The following is a 22,116-nucleotide window of genomic DNA, read 5'->3' as shown; positions in this document are numbered from 1 at the left end:
AATGCATAACAAGTTAAAATGATAACTTCTTGGAAAGCTAAAAAGGAATAAAAATGGATGAAGCTGCCTTTTATTCCAGTTGAGGCATTTCTTAAAATTATTCAGGGCATCTTTCTTCAGAAGATCAGTTATGGTTGCTTGTTTAGTGGAGGACAAAGTGAAATGTTGGTACATTTTGAGTTGTTGCATATAGGTATTTTATTTTCATGAGTAGCGTTTTATTTTGAACTGCAAGATCAGTCCCATTTGTATATTAATTCCTTTTCCTCTAACTCTACATTAGCAATTGATGCTTTTCTGTATTCTTCCTTCCGTCATGTGATTTTTGTTCCCTTTGTGGTAGCCTTTAAACTGGTTATTTGTTAGCACTGTCATTAGTTGCTGACTTCTGAAAACGTGTATATTTTTTAAAACTTTGTCATTTTAGTACAAAGAATAGCAGATGATGCAGTTTCCAAATGAGCTTTATCAGTTGTTACAGCTGCTCTTATTTTCTGTACAGAAAATATTAAACTTGTACAGAGTCCCAGGTTGTAGCACTTAAAGAGCTGAAGAGAACGCTCTGAGGCATCAAGGACTGTGTGGAAATGGAAGAGCCATGATACACTTCCACCTTTAGTGGAATAAATAGTTGAGAGATCTGCAGAACTGGAATGTTTATATTTCATGCTTTAGTCCCACAACTTTTGAAAATGAAAAGCTGTAGTGTGTGTATTTTTTTTTTCTGGTGTAATAGTGCTGGTTATATCACAGGATGAAACCTTTTGGGGAAAATTCATATTGCTTTCCTGTACTTCACCTGGACTTTTTCCACCCTCCTCACAGGAAAAAACACATTGGCATGGAACATGGGAATTTAAAGTGCTGATAACAGATCCAGCTGTTAAAACTTCTTTGAATTGTCATGTGGCTGTTACCGTTAAAGTATCCTAGTATCTGTTTCTAGGAAATGACCATTCTCAGTTTGGCTGCAGAGATTCATTTTGATTCCCGCACAACCATGAAACGTGAAGGGAACATAATCTGAGGTACTAGTTTTTGACCCATTGTAATCTCTATGCACAGCTGTTCACATATTTGCAAAACAAGAGTATTACTCTTGTTTATGTAGCATCATGGATGTGCACAGTACTTGAGAGAAAACAGAAGACATGGTGGTTGCCCTGAAGAGTCTGAAACTGTATTTTAGGTTGGCCAAGAGATGCAGGGAATTGAAGGTGACAGTGATGATTTTAGCATAGCATATGGCTGCATATATTTGTTGACTAACAACTAGAAGTAAAGGGTCAATACTAGCTACATTATTATTAGACAGAGCGGGTTTGGTGATTTCCTCCAATGCTCCCCACTACCATTCTCCATCCATTGTATTGTAGTTTAAATAAATTACCAAAATAATTAAAACTAGCTGGATTATATTGCATTATTTTGACAAAAAATATGCAGAATTTTACAGAATTTTAAAATATTGCACACAGAATTTTAATTTTTTTGGTACAGAATTCCCCTCAGGATTTATGGTTGAGAAGTTAGAGACAGATCCATCCAAATATAGAAGCAGTTAACAAGATTGCCAACTTGAGAATATGAGGGGGAGTGGGGCGGGTGAGTGTAGGAAATGGGAGCCATCACTGTGATCAGTTTTTCTGACTGCTGTCAGTGACATGGCTTTACTCAAGTGGGTGCACTTATATATAGTGCACAGACAAGCCAATGTGAGCTGATATTTCTACTTCTGACCTCCGAGTATTATAGTTGATAGTGGCCCTACAGAGACGGCATGAGTTAAAGAACTAAAAAGCATTGCAATTGCTAAACTTTTAATGGGATAGTTCAAATGCGCAGTGTGCTTTTTGTCAATGTTATAGGTTCCAACTTAGCTGGCTGTTTGACGTCTTTTTCAGCAGGGTTTCTGTTATTTAAGTCAGTATGTTTGTTGTATTTAGAGTTCAGACTTGTAAGACCATGCTATTTCAGTCACTGCAGTTTACTGAGGTGAGATTTTTTTTTTCTCCATATTCTGTCCTTGTTAGTTTAGAAAAACATACCAGTCCACACCCCAAACGCTGCTTTGTGAACTTAGACATTGATCCTGGTTGGGGGTGGGGCGGGGGAGAGGGGCTTTTTCTTTTCCCCACTACCATGTGGAAACTGTTCATTTGAGGGACTGCTGAAAAAAATCCTACTTTGACACTTTCTATCTGGATTATTATTATTATTCTTTTTTGCATGCCCCTAATGTAAATGAGGTTTGTTTTTTTTTTGTTCTATGTGGTTTTCTACAGTCACCTTCAAAGTTAGCTTTCAGTGTTGTCAGGCAGCCTTATTTTATGCCATGCTGCAGTGGAGGTGCTCTTTCTTGAATTTGTCTCCCAGTCTCTTGTTCCTCTATGCAGAAGTGCGTGCCATCTATTCTGTTCTCTCTGGTCTGTTCCCCTTAACTTCTGTCCCTTTATCTTTTGTTTTAAACTTGTAACTGTCAATTTTCATGATAAAGTAGCTGTGACATAATTGGTATGAAAGCCTATAGGAAGTGAGGTTCAGTTGCATAGTGTGTGCATATAATTAATAGGCCAGATTATTCCTTCACTGCTTCCCCCAGTTGTTGGGAGGGAAGGGAAGGAGGGGACTCTAAGGTGAGCCTTAATAATCTCTCCTTCGGTGGGAGGGACTTGGGGCATGGCATGGGGAAGCAGTGTGAATTTTGAAGGCTGTGCTGCCTCACAGCTCTGCAATCCTTTTGTATCCATGAGGAAAGGAACACCCTCCTGCGTGGAGCCAGGAGCTATCCTGGAGGGAAGGCTAGTGCTTTGTTACCATCCTTGGTGACTGGCAGCGTGGCTCCAACATGGCTGGGTGTCCCTGACACTGCTTATCGTCTCCGTAAAGGACCTCCGAGGCAATAGAGAGAGAATATTATGGAGATCTATCATCTGGATTTTAGTAGCACTCCCTCTACTCTTTCCCTGCATGCTTTTTGGAGAGTGAGTGGCGAGTGCTCAGCTCCTTCCAGGATTGGGGCCATAATTAAGACTGACATTGACGAGTGTATTGTCAAATAGAGCGTGTATCAGTTACTTTTAGATCTCAGTGGACATATGTTAGTGTCTTTTGGCTAATCAAGAGTGTTGCCTCACATATTCTTAGAACGAGAGAGCCAAGGATTCCTGTCGTGGCTGCCAGCTTTCATCACTTAAGTGGATTGCAGAAGACGAGACTCTAGGGACAATTGAGACTCCGAAGTGTGAAGATTGCACAGTCTCTCCTGAAGCATTTGAGTGACTCTCATAGATGCAGGGCATTCTCTTCTGAGGGTTTCTTGTAAAGTAAATGTTCACTTTAGTTATTTCTAAAAAATGTCAATTCATATTTCTGTTCTAGGGCGGTTTGATGAATCTGTGATTAAAGAAAGAAGACAATGTGCTGAAGATCTGCTGCAGTTTTCTGCCAACATCCCTGCTCTATATAAGAGCAAACAGTTTGAAGACTTTTTTCAGGTTTGTTAATATTTCTGTGGTAATTCAGATGTGCTTCGTCTAAATAGCGATACAAATAAAGTTTTAATGCTGCTGCTCCTTTACTCCGTAAATTGTGAAGTGACTTTAGGCCTGATCAGATGCCCTCTTTAAGGTAAATGGGAGTCTTTCCATTGACTTGGCTGGGAGCTGGAAGTGGTGCCCTTAGAGGGTAAGTACAGTGTCCTTACTTGTTAAATTGCCAATATTCTGTAGGGTGCTCAGGGAAAGGGCTTTGATTTTTTTTCATTGACTTATTAAACATACTGGAGGTCTGGAAAGCAATACCAATGCTATTTGATCCAAGATGCTCTGGAGGGAAATAATAAAGTATAACTATTTCTGTATTTTTATGCTGCTATTAATATACTTTGAACCAAGGGAAAACTAGTTAAACTTTTCAGTATTGACTGTCATTAGGGATTGTAACACAGTTCTGTAACAAAACAAATATTGTATGTAGGAAGCCATGTGCAAACCACTACAGCTTTTGCAGCGCATAACTATTTATGGTAACCAAACTCCAGGATGTGGTTTAGGACAGTAATTAACTTGTTTGGGATTTTAATATAAAAATCCCAGCATATAGTTCTTTCCATATTGAAAGCACCATATGCAGAGTAACATTTTAAAATGTTTGATTTACAGAAGATAAATCTAAAAGCTTCTTACAATGTATGTTTTATTATTAGTCCCCAATCCTGCAAACACATATATACATGATTAACTTTACATACATATCAGAGGAGTAGCCGTGTTAGTCTGGATCTGTAAAAGCAGCAAAGAGTCCTGTATAAATAAATATAAATATATATACCTGCCTCTGGAAATTTCCACTACATGCATCTGACGAAGTGGGTATTCATCCATGAAAGCTTATGCTCCAATATGTCTGTTAGTCTATAAGGTGCCACAGGACTCGTTGCCGCTTTTACATACATAAATAGTCCAATTGAAATCAATGAGATTGCATAGATGTCTGAAGTTCAGAGCCTATGTGTTTATAGTGATATAAAGATAAAAATCATCCTTCATATAGGTGAGTATTTTTACCTTTAACACATTATGAAAAAATTAATTTTAAAATGCTTATTTTAATTCACATCCAGCTTTGGTATTGACACTGTTAATAGGCTGGACTGTTCCACTTTGTTGTCTTGTACTGCAACAACTGCACTTTGTCCTTGGGTTATTTTTTGAAAATATTTCTATTTTGATTCGGTTTTGTGTGGTTTAAAAACACACAATAAAAACCCCTTTCTTGCTTAAGAAAAATAAATTTATGACCTAAAGTACTTGAGTGTCCATCTTAAATTAGAAAAAGCATCTGTACCTAGGGTTGCCAACTTTGTAACGTTTAAAAACCGGACACTACAGAAGGAATGCCGGAACCTCCTCTGCTCCTTTCCCCTGAGGCCCTGCGCCCATTTGCTCCTCTTTCCCGCTTCCTCCGTCACTTGCTGCTTTTCACCTCTCCCCGCTTCCCTGCGTGGGTTGGGAGGGACTCGCTTGCAAAGCCGGGCCTGGGAGCTGGAGCCACCTGAGTAGAGGCTGGCTTGGGTGGTGAGTCAGTGCCTCCCACACCTGCAGTGACCAGACTGTGGGTGTCTGATCAGTAGACTTTTTTTTTTTAATTTTAAGTTGGATTTAAAAAAAATTATATACGGTAGTTTTTTAAAATAAACCTATGCTAAGGCATAAACTTACTATAATATATTAAAATAATTTAAATTAAATACAAAAATAATATTAAACAGTACAGTAGAACCTCAGAGTTACGAACACCAAAGTTACGAACTGACCAGTTAACCACACATCTTATTTTGAACCAGAAGTATGTAATCGGGCAGCAGCAAAGACACGCCTCCTCCCCCCCCCACCCCAGCAAATACAGTTCTGTGTAAAACATAAACTACTAAAAAATTAAGGGAAAGTTTCAAAGCTGTATTGAGTCAAGGTTCAGTTGTGAACTATTTAAAGAACAACCATAACATCTTGTTCACAGTTACAAACAACCTTCATTCCCAAGATGTTCGTAACGTTGAGGTTCTACTATACATGTTTGCTGCCACATTTTTAAGAAGTCAGACCTCTGAACTGGTGGAATTCACTGGCTAAGCATCTGGAACCAGAGTTTGTTGCAGTGCAGAACCAGCTTTTGACAACAGTAACCTCTACAGCAAATATAGGGAGAATATTTTCTTCATTTCAGCTTATTCAATTAGTTCAGTTCAATGACTAGTTGATTTAAAGTTAAACAAATTGGAAGCTGAATAGATCTCTTAAACCCAATTGACCACGTCCTCCTTCTTTGCTGTTGTATGATAATGAGACTGTACCTGGTACATAACAGTTAAATGCATATTTTTCTTCCTTTTTTCAGGGTGGTGAGGTGCATGATGGATCTGAATTGATTGGTCCTGTTGAGCCTTTATCTGATTCCCTGATTGACAGCTTATCTGACTGCAGTTCTGAAGGTTGGTTTTCTTCTGTGATATAATCTGACCTCTTGGATTTTTTATAAGCTATTTAAAAAAAACAAAAAAAAAACCACCCTCCAAAAGCTTTCAGTGCTAGAAGGCTACAGGTTTATGTGGCCTTTCTTAGAATCTCTTGATGTTTAAGTCTCACAATTACTTGTATAGTATATTCTATGTATGTGTTGATTTAAGTTTCTTAAAACTTACAGAAGCTAATATAATAATGACTGACTATTTTGCTTGTCCAAACAAGGGAACAAACTGTTGAGCTGTTTAGCCCTTGAAGGTAGCTATCATATCTAAAGGTAATGACTTTTAAAAGGGCACTGTTTGATTATTTTTTCTAAACCCCAGATTCCAATGTGCAACCTTCACACAGTGTGTCCTTTTTAAAAATTCCTTTGTAAAATGTTTACAAGGATCTCTCTGCTACTTGATTATATATTTTAGGTATTTATGTGGCCTCCATCATAGTAGCTGAGTGACTCACAACCTTTAGTCTAGCTATCTTCACAACACCCCTGTGAGGTAGGGAAGTGCTGGTACGATCCTCATGTTACGGATGAGGAACTGAGACAGAGAAAAGGCTAAGTGACTGACTTGCCTAAGGTCACATAGAAAGTCTGTGGCAGAGTAAGAAATAGAGCCCATGTTTCCCAAGTGCTAGGCTAGTGCCCTGACTCCTGGACCATTCTCCTTCTCCATGTGAAATTTACAAGGGCCCTTTTTAGGAAGGGAGAAACACATTGATTATTAAGGAAAAACTGAAACTGATTAGACGCTATGTTCTGTAGAATGCAGAAAGTGAACGAACTTGAAAAAATACAGAAGTATATTTTCTTATTCCGATATAGTAATTTTCAATAGTGTTTGCAACTACAGGATATACATTGTCAGGCATAAATGTAGTTTCTAGGTTGCTGTCCTTTCTTAAAGCCTATAATCTAACCAGATTACTGGGATAGAACAATTAATTCAAAACCAGCGCTGAAAACGAGAAATAATTATATTCAAATCCTCTAGATGGCAGTACTAGTACTCAACTGTGACTTTTTCCCCCCCTCCTGATTTATGCAAACGTCTAGACTTGTATTCCTGTTCCAGGCATGTTTAACGTTGTTAAATGCAAGTGCTTCCAAGTCCTATTCTGCCACCTCCCGCCCACACACACACTCTAGAGCCTTGGGATAACTGTGGGTCCTTTAAATGATTTTAGGACTCCCTTTTTTGAAAGGGAACTGATGAGGGGATTTACTTATGAAGGATCTGTAGCATTCTCTCACTCTTGACTCTCTAGTTTCCAGGGGCTATAAATGCGGACTCTGTAGCAGTCCTTAGCAAACCCGGCTTCGGAAGATGAATTTGGGTTTCCTGCATGGCATTGTCAATGACCCCTGCTAGATCAATGAACAGGCTCTCAGTTGCCTTTTTAAACTGCGTGGTGCACTAGTTAAGGGCCAAATCTTATTTAAAAAAAAAAAAAAAAGCGGATGTGTGTGTGTGTGTGTGGAGAGTGCCTAACGTTAGGCTCCTGAAATCAGAGGCCTTAGTTTTCAGGAGGGCGGAGTAGCCACAGCTCCCAGTGATGTTAAATACACTGCTTTGGATGCTCAGCCCCTCTGAAAAGTCAGGTCGCTGATTTCAACAGCCTAATTTTAAGCACCCTCCTTTTAAAATCTTGGTTATGATTCTTTAGACACTTGGACACTACAGTGAAGGGGACTAGTACTTAAATTCATTTCATTATTTTGGCTTCTGTTAACATCAGTGTTTCAAAACCTGGGTGTAAAGATGGAGGCTTCATTTCCAGAGGTAAAAAGTATTTTAACAACAAATAGAGAGAGAGTGAACAACCTAACAAAAAGCATTTCTAAAGTTCAGAGAGTAGGAAAATCAACATCTATTTTGTAGTTTTTTTCTGAAACAGAGTACCTTGGAGAGAGAGATTTTTTTCTTTCAGTATGGTTTATGTATAAAGATTTCATTTGTTGGAGTTTTGTGTATAAAAATGAAAAAATCTTTCAATATGGTTGAGTCAGCATCTGAAACGCCATTCCAAGCAGAAAACTACATGTGAATAGAGGAGTGCCTACACCAGAACAAGCCAATGCATCTGGCAGTGGTCCGTAATCTTATGAGGAGTGCAAATTTCCTCAGCTAGACCTGGACAATTGTTTGCAACTTTATTTATCACTTCATAGTAGCTGATGCTTGAAGGATGAGGGTTAATGGCCTTCATAATCATTATTCATACTAGTATGATGGTAGATGTTAACAATATGCTCAGATAGGATGCCATATTAATTCTGAAACCTCACTCCGTAGCAAAATATTAGACTGGACCAAATACAGCATTATAAGCGATGTGCAATCCCACTGAACCCATGGGGTGTACACAAGTACGGTAATTTGGCCTGTTAATTTTTTTTAACCCTGAGTACTCATCCCCTGTTAGCTGCGTCACAATACAAATGTGTAATGTTCCTTTATCTCCAAACAAGCAGTGGCCCCTCTTCTACCTTGCAAGCATGTACATATACACATCGTACCAACCTCTCCCCCTCCCCTAGTTATTCTCCCCCTACACCAATTGCCAAATCCTCTAGACAAGTGACTTAGGGAGTCTTTCTTTCTATGTGCATTATCATGGCCACCTTCTCGTCCCCAAAAATGAATCCATTCATGGCCTGGCCCCACCCAGAGAACAGTTTCAATGTATCATCCAGCTGGAAAGTTGGATACTAAGGACTAGTTCAGAAGTGACCTTGTCACTTATTTTTGTGAACTTTCTTAACATCTTAACCATTATTTCCTCTCTTGTGATCTTCTTGTTTATTTTTAAACAGGCAAGTATAGCTAAGCCATCCACTTCTAAGGACACTAATAGGAAAAGATGTGATGATGGGTAGGTCTACACTGCCAAAAAAAAGATGCGTGGCAGCAAGTCTCAGAGCCTGGGCCAACTGACTTGCGCTCGCAGAGTTTGTGGCGTGGGACTAAAAATAGCAGTGTAGACGTTCTGGTTCTGGCTGGAGCACAGGATCCAAAATCCACCCCTCACCAGGTTATAGAGCCTGGACTCAGCACAAGAGGGAACGTCCACACTGCTAGTTTTAGCCCCGCAGTATGAGTGAGCCCAAGTCGGTTGACCTGGGCTTTAAGATTTGTTGCTCCAGGTCTGTTTTTGCAGTGTTGACATACCCATTATTTACAATGGGGGAAAAACTAAGTCTGCTAGTCTGGAGGGCCTGTATACCCCGCATCTAAAACCACACTTATTTAACATATATTGCCACATCTACATAACTTCACCCATAAATCAATGCTTCTTCAACCCACACTCCTAGCTAATTGCTGTTTCCCATAAACAAAATCAACTGACCACCCCAGTTAATAAATTCTGGGCTCTCAGCACCTAAATTATGGGTTCACCTATAAATGCACAAATGATAGATTCTCCAAGTGCACTCTCCCTTATTAGTGAATTGTCTGCTCTCCCCTTGCCCACCTGGTGAGGAGTTCAGGCCCTCTCCCTTTTGCAGAGCTCTAGGACCCGCAGGAGACTCTCTGCTTCCCAGCAATCTCTGTTCCTCCTCCTGCTTCTCTTATGCCTTGTCTGCACTTCCACTTTACAGCGCTGCAACTTTCTCCCTCAGGGGTGTGAATAAACACCCCCCCGAGCGCTGCAAGTTTCAGCGCTGTAAAGTGGCAGCGTAGGCGCCCAGTGCTGGTAGGTACTCCCCTCGTGGGGGTGGTCCTGTTTACAGGGCTGGGAGAGCTCTCTCCCAGCGCTGGTGCCACAACTGCACAGCCATGTTAAAGTGCTGCCGTGGCAGTGCTTTAATGTTGCTAGTGAAGACATGCCCTTAGAATGGAAGTGGTGCCTGTACCACGCTCCTTGCCTCCTGCAAAAGAACAGTGGTGCCCTGCACTCTCTCTGCCTTCCCCCAGGCTTTTTCCTGAAAGAACAAATGGGAGTGGCTCTACTTCCTGCCTCCTCTTCCCCCTCACTCCCCTTAAAGGAACTAGTGTCTCCAAAGACCACTTTTCTAGGCAAAAATTCTGCTCATCCTTCATGAGAAGGTGAGTGGGGTTTCCCCCCCAAACTCTGTCTCTAGAGCTTTGGAGAAAGTCTAAAGGAATTTGTTTTTGTTTGAGAACCACCTGAGTCATGAAACATTACCTGGTGGTGTGGAGAATCTCTTGCCTGCAATGATAATGCACAAGACAGCAGACTTCAGGGTTTATCTCAGAATTTTCTTTTGCCCATTCATTTATTGCTTCAATGGGTATGTGTGGCAAGATGATAAAACAAACTCCCATTTGCGGTCCAGCTGGCAGTGCCAAGTTCATGGCTTATTCCAGACATCTGGTGCAGGATATTATTCTGGAATATTGTTTTCCAGATTGAAAGCTTGTGCGTCGTCTTAAAGCGTATGCATGTTTGCAAGTCCCTCAAATCTTAAATTTCCGTAAGAATTGTGGAGGAGCAGAATAGTCTATATTGGGATTAAATGCCATCATCACAGTTGAATTTGGATACAGTAATGCGCTACTGAGGCTTCATGTAGTTCCCCTAAATAGGCACCTTTGCTGTTTAATCTTTTTAAACCTTTAAGGCCTCAAGGAATTGAAAGAATTAAAATCATAGTTATGATGATGTCGCTGTTCTGGCAATCCAAAGTGAATACATTTGAAAGCAGGTTTGAGTGCAGTTGCTTCAGATACACTTCTCTATCTGCGATAAGACTGCATCAATAAGTCTCTTCTTCCCTTTGCTTGATATTAAATTAACTTATATTCTGTGATATAAAAATATATCTAATGCCTTTCCCCTCTGTCCTTTTTAGTTCAAAAGGATTTAAGTGGACTCGATGATGTGACGCTTACCAGCCAATCAGAATGTGGAGGTGAGATCTAGAAATAGCTTTGTTTATATATCTGCCATATAGTCAAATACCAAAAAGAATATTTTTCGAGTTGAAACTTGGTGCCTTTTAGACATTATAATATATACAGAGAGAAAAATGATAACCTATATATTAAAATTTATTTGAAACCAATGGGTCACAAATATCTAATTGGTAATTTAACAACTTGGGCCACTTAGTCTTACTAACTTAAAGCAACAAGTGAAGTGTTTTTTTTTTTTAAACAGTAAGCAATTGCAGCCTGAATTCATTTTGTAGCATCATCCACACAAGTAGGGTTAGCTGTGTAATTTCCAGGAGCCCAAATGAGAGTGGGTTCTGAAGGTATAGATTGGCTGCTAGTTGCTTAGTCTCCTTGCATTCTCATTGTTATAGTGAGGAATTTGGTCTGAGAGTTGCTTTTGGAAGCCTTTTGCCAACTTGGAGAAAATTGGGCTTCTTCCACAGGAACTCAAAAATCTTGAGGTCCCAAGAGAGTGCTGGTATATAACGCTAGTTCTACCCTTGAAGTCTTGTGATGATATACATCAAAAAAACAGGTGAGGTAAAGAGTCTGTAGGTTTGAAATTCAAAATGGAAGAGGAATGGCAAGTCTTGTGATAGAGAATTCCAAAGGGCACTTATGGTAGAGGAGGAAATCAGATCATTAGTAGTCCTTCTGACCTACACCAGAGATGCTACAAAAGTTATAGAGGCTTAACTTGAGTATACATGGTGGGTAACAAGAAAGAAATTGTTTTCTCAGAGTATTTGTAGAAATACTAATACTAGCCGCTTTCATTTCTTTGTACACACTTGTGATCATACTTCCAGGTTTCTCCAGTGATAGTGACCTCATCTCTTTGACAGTCGATGTAGACTCTCTTGCTGAATTAGATGATGGAATGGCATCCAACCAAAATTCTCCCAGTAGAGCTTTTGGTCTCAGCCTTGCTTCAGAATCCTTAGGACAAGGTGCTGTTGCTTATGATTGTGAGTGGAGCAAACCTGAAGGCGAGAGGGAGAGTGAGAGCCGTAGTCTGTTTACTGGGAGCTTAAGACACAAGCTTGGCAAACATGATTACTTGGAGAAAGCGGGGGAGCTGATAAAGCTGGCCTTGAAGAAGGAGGAAGAAGAAGATTATGAAGCTGCCTTTAGCTTTTATCGGAGAGGGGTCGATCTACTCCTGGAAGGTGTTCAAGGTATGGATCTTCCCACTGCATTGGATGACTTCTTTGATATGTTAGTCTTCTATTAATAACAACAATTTAGTAAGTGCTAAAGAGGTTCTGTTAAATGGCAAATGATATGTGTAGCTGAGAACTGAAATGTGTTTTCTTATCTGAGACTGTTTTCGAACAGTAACGCTGAGTGTCAAATACCTGTTCTCTTTTCAAACCTGAAGCACAACCACAATCTAAATGCTGAGTTGCAGTTTGTCTTCTCTGTCTAGTATACTCCTGTAAATATTCCTTTTATTACACATGAATTATTCTTTATGTACCATTGGGAATGATTATCTATAATACTCAGAATTTGCAGAACTGTTGTAACATAACTTAACTTACATGGTTAATTGAGGGTTAATTATCCCCTTTTGACACATGGGGAAACAGACTCAGGTTAACTTTCCAAACACATCAGGGAGCGGAAGTGTTTCTGCCTCCCAGCCTTCTTCCTAGTCCACTAGACCCTTTTGCCTTCTCTAGCTGAAAGACGCATATACATATAAATGGTTTTCCAAATTCTGTATTATAGAGCTGTTTTCATTGCTAGAGGAGAACAGAATTGTATTCACACATGACCTCATCCCTGTAAAATGTCAGTTTGGAAATGCTGAAGTTAAACAACAGAACATCCTGCTTGCCACTCAAGGAAGGGTTTTCTCTCTTCCATCTCTGATCCCTAAAAGCCCCAAATTACAGCAGCCTTTCAAGCCAATGAAAACTAAAATATATTAGTATTAACTTCTGGTCTGGCTGCAGGAATTGTAGCAGAGCAGTTGCGTGTGACTTTGTATAGGAGTGAATTCAGAGCCTGTGCAGTACTTCCATCGCATGCTAACCTGCTGAGAACAGAAGACTGGAATCCAGGTCCAGGTCTCATTTGACAGTGCAGAGCCCTAACCACAGATCGACTGGGTGGATTCAGAAATTAACTCCAGTAGTTCCAGACAGACTGGCTTTCAGATTTTTATTGTATTTCATAAGGACACACAGCATCGATCCTCTGGAGGGGCCCCTGTATGGTTCTGTGAATGGATGTTGCATATTGTGCTGCTTTTTACACTGGCAGGGAGAAAATAATAGGAATAGTATTGTAGGTGATGCAAAATGTAGGTGGTGGACAAGAGTATGTGCTTATCCTCTGCTAGAGATGAGCCAACTCACTGTTTGTAAATCTATCTCTTTCCTTCTCTCTGGGAGTCATGTCATTAGGATGACTGCACGTCATAGCTTTTCAATGGCATCTTATCCCTACTTATCCATATTATCAACATGCTTTTCATTCCGGACGTTGAATGTGTTGGGAATCCATCTGTTGGTAGCAACCCTGCTGTTCATTCTTTATAAATACACTTTCTTTTAGGATGATGTGCCTTTCACTACTGCTTTTCTGAAGGACATTCCATTTTGTCATAACCACTTCTGCTTTTTAACCACAATGCAAGGGCCTTTCAAACCGGCATTTGCAACTTCAGCATAAAAAGGCCTTTCTGACAAATCTACCTTTAAATTCTTAGTTTGCTACAATCGCTAGAGTTTTCTCTAAGAACTTGAGATTTCTTGCTTTCTCCTACTCTCTCTTTCTCATATTTGCTATCTCTTTGTACAGCTACCTAGCAACAGTCCTAATTCCCAGTCTTATTCTCTAATCCATTGATATCCAGGATTTTCAGCCTGATGGCCAAACATTATTTCAAAAAAGTCAAAGGGTCCCAGAAAGAGTGGCGAAAGTGAATAAGGAAGCATTATTTACCCCTTTACATAACACAAGAATCAGGGGTCACTCAATGAAATTAACAGGCAGCAGGTTTAAAACAAACATAAGGAAGTTCTTCTTCACACGGCACACTGTCAGCCTGTGGGACTGGTTGCCAGGGGATGCTGTGAAGGCCAAAAGTATAACAAGGTTCAAAAAGAATTAGGTAAGTTCATCGAGGATAGGTTCATCAGTGGCTATTAGCGAGAATGGTCAGGGATGCAACTCCATGCTTCAGGTGTCCCTAAACCTCTGATTGCTAGAAACTGGGGCTGGCTGATGGGGGGGATGGATCACTTGGTAATTACATTATTCTGTTCATTCCCTCTAAAGCACTGGGCACTAACCACTGTTGGAAGTCAGGACGTTGGACTAGATGACCATTGGTCTGACTCGGTATGGTCATTCTTATCATCTTAATGGTTTTTGGCAGATTTTCTGCCCTTTTTTTTGCTTCCTTTCTACCACTTGGGCAGCACAAAGGGAATAGTAACCAGCTGCAACTCCATGCTGGGGATAACCCCCCAACATGGGGGATTTCTGTGTGGGTGCAGAATTAGCATAGCTGGCACCTACACCTTACTCTTCCCATATGACAGGCTCTCTGTGCCAGGGATTGGGGATCAGGGATGGAAAGTGGTTGGAGTGTGTATCATTCTGTCCATCTCCAGCTGGTATGTAGTTCCTTGGAGACCATAGCCAGCTAATTCAGGTTAGAGCAGCCCCTAAATTGCTCTAAACTAGGCTGGGGCAGAGAACCTGGGAGCTGTAATTGGTTGCTGGTTCTGAGCTTGTCATCTCCTCTGTGAGGGTGGGATGAAAGAGAGAAGTCATCCTTTGCTAGACACTCCCCCTAGGCTCAGGTAGAGCCAGATGAACTTGTATCCAGTTCTTTCTGGGGCTCTCACAGCCTGGGAGAGAAGTCCCCAGCCTCTTTGCCACAGTGACACAGCTAATTCAAATATTTCAGTTTCAAAATTCCAGGGTGTGGTTCAGAGAACATATTTTCCATTCCTAATAAAATACATATTTTCTTATTACAGTCTCCTTTGAGGGACACATGTGGCCCCCAACCCACAGATTATACGACTGTGCTGTAACTCTCTAATCTCTCTGAAGGGTTTGAATTCATCGTATTCTTAACTAGCCCTGGAGACACTTATGTCAGTATATCTTCATTTAAAATATGCTGTTACTGTTAATATTGACAAGTGAATATTCACTCTACATTGCAATAATAATCTTAACTCTGACTCATAAAACATGCTTATTATCTTTTCCAACATATATCTCACGTGGTCAAAAACATGCATGTATTAGTGATATGCATGTTAAAATCCTTTGTAAATGTCTTGGGTGTCAATAGTTCGTGGTTTACTTATAGAATATCTTCACTTTGTGTCTCTTTCCAGGCCAGCCAAAACAGTTATCTGATCTTAGGGTGGGTTTTTTTTTTTTCTTTTTCCCCACGTGCCGTCACTACATAGTGTGTGTGGCCTGTCGTCTCAGAGTTGACACTATTAGATTGAAGGTGTCCTTTCCATATAAAGTGACAATTCAGAGTGCTGCCACTTGGTGGCACCAAGAAAATAGAAATTGACGCTTAAAAAGCAGAATCACAAAATGCAATCTATGTAGCAAACAGTCAATCCCTTCTGTTTGGAAGTTTCCTCTGACTGCTTTTCATATTGTAGTTTAGTAACTTGGCATCACAGACCTGGAATTTAAGTTTCTTTTTATCCTGTTGTTAAGCACTCCTATTGATTTGGTATTAAGTATACTCACTCATGCTTCTGACCTGTCCCAATGGTATTACCCATGTTCCTAACTGTAAATATCCTTGAAGTTATTACATGTATTACTTTAATCTTGCAGACTTGCAATTCCTTAGCCGATGATAAATAACTATAATTTGTCTGCTCTTCCGTAAAGGCAGTCTCTGTAAGTGGAAAATCTGACATACCTGATGACTCTTCAGCCCTTTGACTTTATGGCGCTAATCCCAGAGGTGAAAAATTCTGCGTGTGCTGAAGCCAAGGAGATAAGGATGTTGACTTGGTTTTCAGTTTCCTTTGTGTATACAGTGGAAAGCAAGGTTCTGTTAACTGCATTGTTAGCAACACACTTGTATCTTCCCCTGTTACTCTTCTGTGACATTTTAGCATGAAATCTTTAGTGTTCAGTTTACTGTCCTGGCAAGAAAACTGATCGGGGTGCCTTTCAGGGAATAAAGGGGGTTGTATGACAGTGTTAAATTCTGAGAACTAGCTGTACTATTTTTGCTCTGGGCATCAATACAATAAACATCTTAGGCCAAATTTTGTTCATGCACAGCCCGTGTGCATAAAGAGATGAAATTCTGTAACCTGTGCCCAGGCTCGAAATGGCACCAGAGCCCATGGGCTGCAGTAGTATCACCTGTACTCTAAGTACACCTCCAGACTGAAATGCATAGAGTACTTATTGCAGCACAGTTCCATGGCGTACAGCGGGCAGCAATGGCTGTTTGCATCCCTCTCCCCCTCTCCTGAAGTGGAATCCCACTGGTGCGGCTTCAGAACTAGTTTGGCTGACAGATATGGCTATTTCTTTATTTTGTTAGCATGGTGAACAGTCTGTGTTGCTTCAGGCCTGTTGATGATGAATTACATGAAGGAAAAAAAAAAATCAGCAACAGCAAGCCTCGTGCTTCCCAGCTGTCCCTCATTTTGAGGACTTTGGTCATTTTAGTCCCAGAGTTAACGATGAAGCTGGTGTCCCTTCATTCTTCTTGCTGGACATAATTTACATTAGTAAGAAACTAACTGGGAGGCTGAGGTAACAGAAAATGCTATTTGTACTAGAGAAATTAATCCCATCTCTTCAGTTCTTTCCTTATTGTGTGACCATCCCAAATTATACCCCCAGTTGGGCGGCGACAAGTTGAGATGTGTGGCGAGCAGATAGTTAAACATGATTACTTATTTTAACCTAAAAAAGCCGACAGTGCCTAAGATGGTGAGGCAAGAAAGATACAGAGATATAGGGGAACCACATACATGAGTAAGGGTGACAGAATCTGTCCTATTAGGTTGAAAAAGTAAGGACTAATAGCTAAGCCTTTTTTACAGGTCTCCAAGTTATACATGAAAATCTGGAGGAAGATTATATACCTAATCTATGGTAGATCTGGAATGCTTGTTCCACTTTGGGACTGTTCTTACATTCTTCGCTTGCATGTGTATATATCTGAATGATGAACAGTCTTGGTTGTGTGGAGTGAGCATTTGTACAGTGTAGTCTTCAAGGCTGAGCATCTGATTAAATAAACCATGATGCATACAATTTGTGTGGTGTCCTTGTAGATCATAAATAGATCTTAAGATAATTAATTAGTTCTATCTGCCAGGTCTTGGACACTAGTTTTCATTGGCTATCCACAAAGTATGGATAAGCTTCTGCTGTCAGGGAAAACATTTTGATTAGGGCTGTCAAGCGATTAAAAAATTAATCGCACTGTTAAATCATAATAGAATACCATTTATATAAATATTTTTGGATGTTTTCCACATTTCCAAATATACTGATTTCAGTTACAGCACAGAATACACAGTGTACAGTGCTCATGTGTAGAATTAAATACAAAGTGTACAGTTTATTTTTTACAGTATATTTTAATATAAATATTTGCACTGTAAAAATAAAAGAAATAGTATTTTTCAATTCACTTAATTTTTCAATTCACTGTAGTGCAATCTCTTTATCATGAAAGCTGGACTTACAAATGTAGTTATGTACAAAAAATAACTGCATTCAAAAACAAAACAATGTAAAACTTTAGAGCATACAAGTCCACTCAGTCCTACTTCTTGTTCAACCAATTGCTCAGAGAAACAAGTTTGTTTACATTTGCAGGAGATAATGCTGCCCGCTTCTTGTTTACAATGTCACCTGAAAGTGAGAACAGGCATTTGCATGGTACTGTTGAAGTCGGCGTTGCGAGATATTTACGTGCCACATGTGCTAAAGATTCATATGTCCCTTCATGTTTCAACCACCATTCTAGAGGACGTGTCCATGCTGATGATGAGTTTTGCTCACTAATGATCCAAAGCAGTGCAGACCAACTGAGTCAGATGTCAACAGCAGAAGGTTGATTTTCTTTTTTGTTGGTTCGGGTTTTCTGATATTTCTCCGATATTTTCTGCATCGGAGTGTTGCTCTTTTTTAAGACTTCTGAAAGAATGTCCACACCTCATCCCTCTCAGATTTAGGAAGGCACTTCAGATTCTTAAATCTTGGGTTGAGTGCTGTAGGTATTTTTAGACATCTTACATTGGTACCTTCTTTGCGTTTTGTAAAATCTGCAGTGAATATGTTCTGAAAACAAACAACATGTGCTGAGTCATCATCCGAGACTGCTATAACATGAAATATATGGCTGAATGCAGGTAAAACACAGAGCAGGAGACATACAATTCTCCCACAAGGAGTTCAGTCACAAATTTAATTTATGCATTATTTTTTTAACAAGTGCCATCAGCATAGAAGCACGTCCTCTTGAATGGTGGCCAAAGCATGAAGGGGCATACGAATGTTTAGCATATCTGGCACGTAAATACCTTGCAATGCAAGCGACAAAAGTGCCATGGAAATGTCTGTTCTCACTTTCAGGTGACATTGTAAATAAGAAGCAGGCAGCAGTATCTCCTGTAAATGTAAACAAACTTGTTTGTCTGAGCAATTGGTTGAACACGAAGTAGGACTGAGTGGACTTGTAGGCTCTAAAGTTTTAGATTGTTTTGTTTTTGAGTGCAGTTATGTAACAAAAAAATCTACATTTGTAAATTGCGCTTTCACGAATAAGAGATTGCACTATGGTACTTGTATGAGGTGAATTAAAAAATACTATTTCTTTTATCATTTTTACAGTGCAAATATTTGTAATAAAAGTAATATAAAGTGAGCATTGTACACTACACTTTTTGTATTCTGTATTGTAATTGAAATCACTATATTTGAAAATGTAGAAAAACATCCAAAATATTTAATGAATTTCAATTGGTATCTATTGTTTAACAGTGCAATTAGAACTGCGATTAATCGCGATTCATTTTTTAATCATGATTAATTTTTTTGAGTTAATCGCATGAATTAACGGCGATTAATCGACAGCCCTAATTTTGATAATATCAGTTGTATACCCACTTACATTAGCTTTGCTGATATCCAACAAACAGAGCTGGAATGAAAGTTACAAATACGATTTGAATGTCACTTTGAACTTGGACCCAGAAATTTATATATAATGAGGCATTCCCACAAAAAATGAAATAGGGTTGCCCTAGGTGCGTAATATTTTTAGACCTCTAGATGATATTTCTAGCCATTTTGGAAACGAACTGACTTTCCAGTTTAAAATGTTACCTCCGCTTTTGATGGGGGAAGATTAGGGTTTAAATCATCTATTCAGAGGAACAGGGCAGCATGATTGGAGATTATTCTCGGATCTGTTAGGGATGCCACACAACTTTCAGAATATAATATAGATAGAAGAAATAGATCTGGTCTAGTATGTCTGGTATCTTAAGGTGTAGTAACCAGAGGTTTTGCCTGTAGAGTTTAATGCCTCATTGAGTGGTGTCACTGAGGTAAGCCTTTACTGGTGAAGGAAAATTGGGTATGGGTTTGAGGTCCGGTCTGGTGCTGCGTGACCTTGTTGAATACAGAAACAAGCAATGTATTTTTTTTTTTTTAAATAAAAAGTATAAACTTTGGTGTCCTAAAAGCAACCGATTGAATAGTTTATTTCCACCTCCTAGCTACTCAAGTGGGCTCCCTACACAGTTTTGCATAAAAAATTACTCCCTCCTCCTCAATTTATGTAAACCAATGCAAAATACAGATTTAAATCTGGTGATTTTTAGTCTCAATTATCCAGGCCCATCCCCATCTATAGTACTTTCTGGTAAGCAGCAGAATATACAAATACTAGAATACCTGATTTTAATATAGCAAAGAGCTTATCTCTGTGTTAAAGGTGTAAACAGTTATCAGAATCTAAGGATTCTTGTGAGGGTTTTATGTTCGTTCCTGGTGAAGATTTTTAAAGAAGCTGGATAGATGGGGCTGCATCTGTAACCATATTGCCTGATGATGTTCCTTACTGTCTTAAAGTCTGCGTAGTGTGTAATGCTACAGAGACATCTTGGAAGAAACATGCTCATGCCATTGTGTAGAGGAGTAGTTTCGTTTTTTTTCTTTCCCCATAGCGGCTTAAAAGAGCTTGTCTTCACAGCTGTGGGGCTGGGCCAGCATGGGTTGTAGCCCTTTAGGAGGAGTGTACGGTCTACTCTTTCAATTTTGGGTTTGCAATTTTTGTTGAAACTTCAAGTAAGTGGGAAGCTAGTCTTCAAATAAAAAGAAAACAGAGAGAAGTAGGATTAGGCAGTTCACTACCTTCTGGGAGTACTATGGGAGTAATATGAATCTCTCTCCTTCCTCCCCCCTCCTCTCTTCCTGCAATTCCTCATTCTTCAGCTGTTGTAGCTTCTTTCTTGGAGTCAGGAGTGTGTCTTCAAACTCCTGTTGGATTTCCTCTGCCCTGTAACAAGTTTGGTGTCACATTCACTGACTTTCAGTCATATTTCTCTGTTTAGTAGAACGCCCCTCGAGAACAGACTGAAGAGAGGCTTGGAAACATTTCGTTTTTCATTTCTCTGGTAAGGTTCTGTGTAACTACGTCCACTATTTTGGCTGCCAAAGCTGTCTCCTGTTTCTGTGTTGCTAGTGTTGGAGGACATGCTGCTGCTGGCACCATTTTGTTTTCTTATCAGTGCTAGGAGGCTGCTGCTTCTCCTTCTGTTTTTGTGCTGATGTAGGTTCCAGATTTTATTTTTTTAACAGAAGAGTATCCAGGGATGTTTCTTCCATTGTAGAATCCATGTAGTCTGACTGATTATTTTTTGTTGTTAACTGCTCAATGGGAAATAGAGCCAGAGCTCAGTGTGAATGCAGATGCTAGGTAGGTTTGCCTCACATGACCAGATCACAGGTTTCTTTGGACATTTACACACACATACTACAGATTACCAGCTTCTGTCCTGTTTAACACAGTTATGAATGCAAGAAACACTTTTATCTAAAGTGAGATACTCCTATGAATAAAACTTTTGAAAAGCTATGTCTTGTATGTACTGTGAAATTTGTGGTTCTTAACTGATACCTGCCTGTTAGTCATTTGAGCACTCCATATGCAGAACACTTTCCTACGTAGCCTTAACCTTTGCACTTATTTCTACATATTTTTCCAGATACTCTGTTCAGATTTGTGATAACCCATTGGTGGGTTAAATTTTGTTTCACTGTCTGAGTTGGAGTTGGTACCTTCATTCAAGGTATATGAGTTCTAAATACCTAGGTAAACATGCATTAAATGTGGTGTGCTCAGAGTCCTTAAAAGAATCCAAATGTTTGTCCTGGAAAGTTATGAGGGTTCTGTGTTCCAGGGAGTCCACTTGATGCCACAGATTTGTGCTTCAGACTTTAAAGCTTCACTTAAAAATATGCTATTCTTCACGGTTGCGTAGATAACCGATGAAGTCTGCGGATAGCGAGAAAAAATAACTCAAAAAAGTGAACTGCACTATTATCTCAATCAGTTAGTTACTCTGAAACCCGAAGAAGGCAAAATGTCAACATTAACTGTTTCAGTGCTGATCATTAACAAACTGCCAGCGTATGTGCTCATCCTCCATCCCAAGCTGCTTCCAGGTGCTGAAATTACTAGCTGCCTCCTTGACAGCTGCCAACATGTCCAGCAACTAATTATGCAGTCAAATTAAAAAGCATTCTAGCTTGCTGTGGCGTTCAGGGGGACTTGTTCGTGACTCAGCTCCTCCTCCCATTCCTGAAACAAATTTCCCAGAAGTTTGCTTGAAATTTCAGGGCTATAGAATAGTGGCCACAGTGTCAAGATTTACAAATTGCATGTTCACTTACGGTGTGCACGAGTTTGTTTGGTTAATAAGGAGATAGCAGTCTCATTCGTATGAGGTAAGAAGTGTTTGCACTAATAAAAACAGAGGTCCTCAAACCAGATAAGCAAAAATAACAGCTGGGTTACCCACTAATGAAGAAGGTGTTGCTAAACCTCCTTTCACTGTGGGAAGGATAAGTCTTTTAAGGCTTCCCCCCTTGCATTTTATTACTCTGTGGAAAACAGAGGCATTCTTTGAAAAATCCAATAA

At 39.7% G+C, this 22,116-nt stretch overlaps 1 protein-coding gene across 7 annotated transcripts in view; it reads left to right on the top strand.

Moving 5' to 3' along the window:
- The window catches only part of RPS6KC1 (ribosomal protein S6 kinase C1), a 117,166-nt gene that overhangs the window by 32,634 nt on the left and 62,416 nt on the right, over positions 1 to 22,116 (top strand). For 6 of the 7 annotated variants that reach the window (XM_043543669.1, XM_043543667.1, XM_043543666.1 and 3 more), the window contains 4 exons: positions 3,382 to 3,497; positions 5,899 to 5,992; positions 10,846 to 10,905; positions 11,740 to 12,108. In XM_043543669.1, the coding sequence (XP_043399604.1) occupies positions 11,811 to 12,108 (298 nt within the window). In that variant the 5' untranslated portion in view covers positions 3,382 to 3,497; positions 5,899 to 5,992; positions 10,846 to 10,905; positions 11,740 to 11,810. Of the gene's footprint in view, positions 1 to 3,381; positions 3,498 to 5,898; positions 5,993 to 10,845; positions 10,906 to 11,739; positions 12,109 to 22,116 lie in introns of those variants that run through there. The other variant, XM_037895730.2, reaches the window with a different exon arrangement.

The sequence above is a fragment of the Chelonia mydas genome, chromosome 3 (genome assembly GCF_015237465.2).
Source record: "Chelonia mydas isolate rCheMyd1 chromosome 3, rCheMyd1.pri.v2, whole genome shotgun sequence".
NCBI classification, from domain to species: Eukaryota; Metazoa; Chordata; order Testudines; family Cheloniidae; genus Chelonia; species Chelonia mydas.
This window is presented reverse-complemented; position numbering and strand designations above follow the sequence as displayed.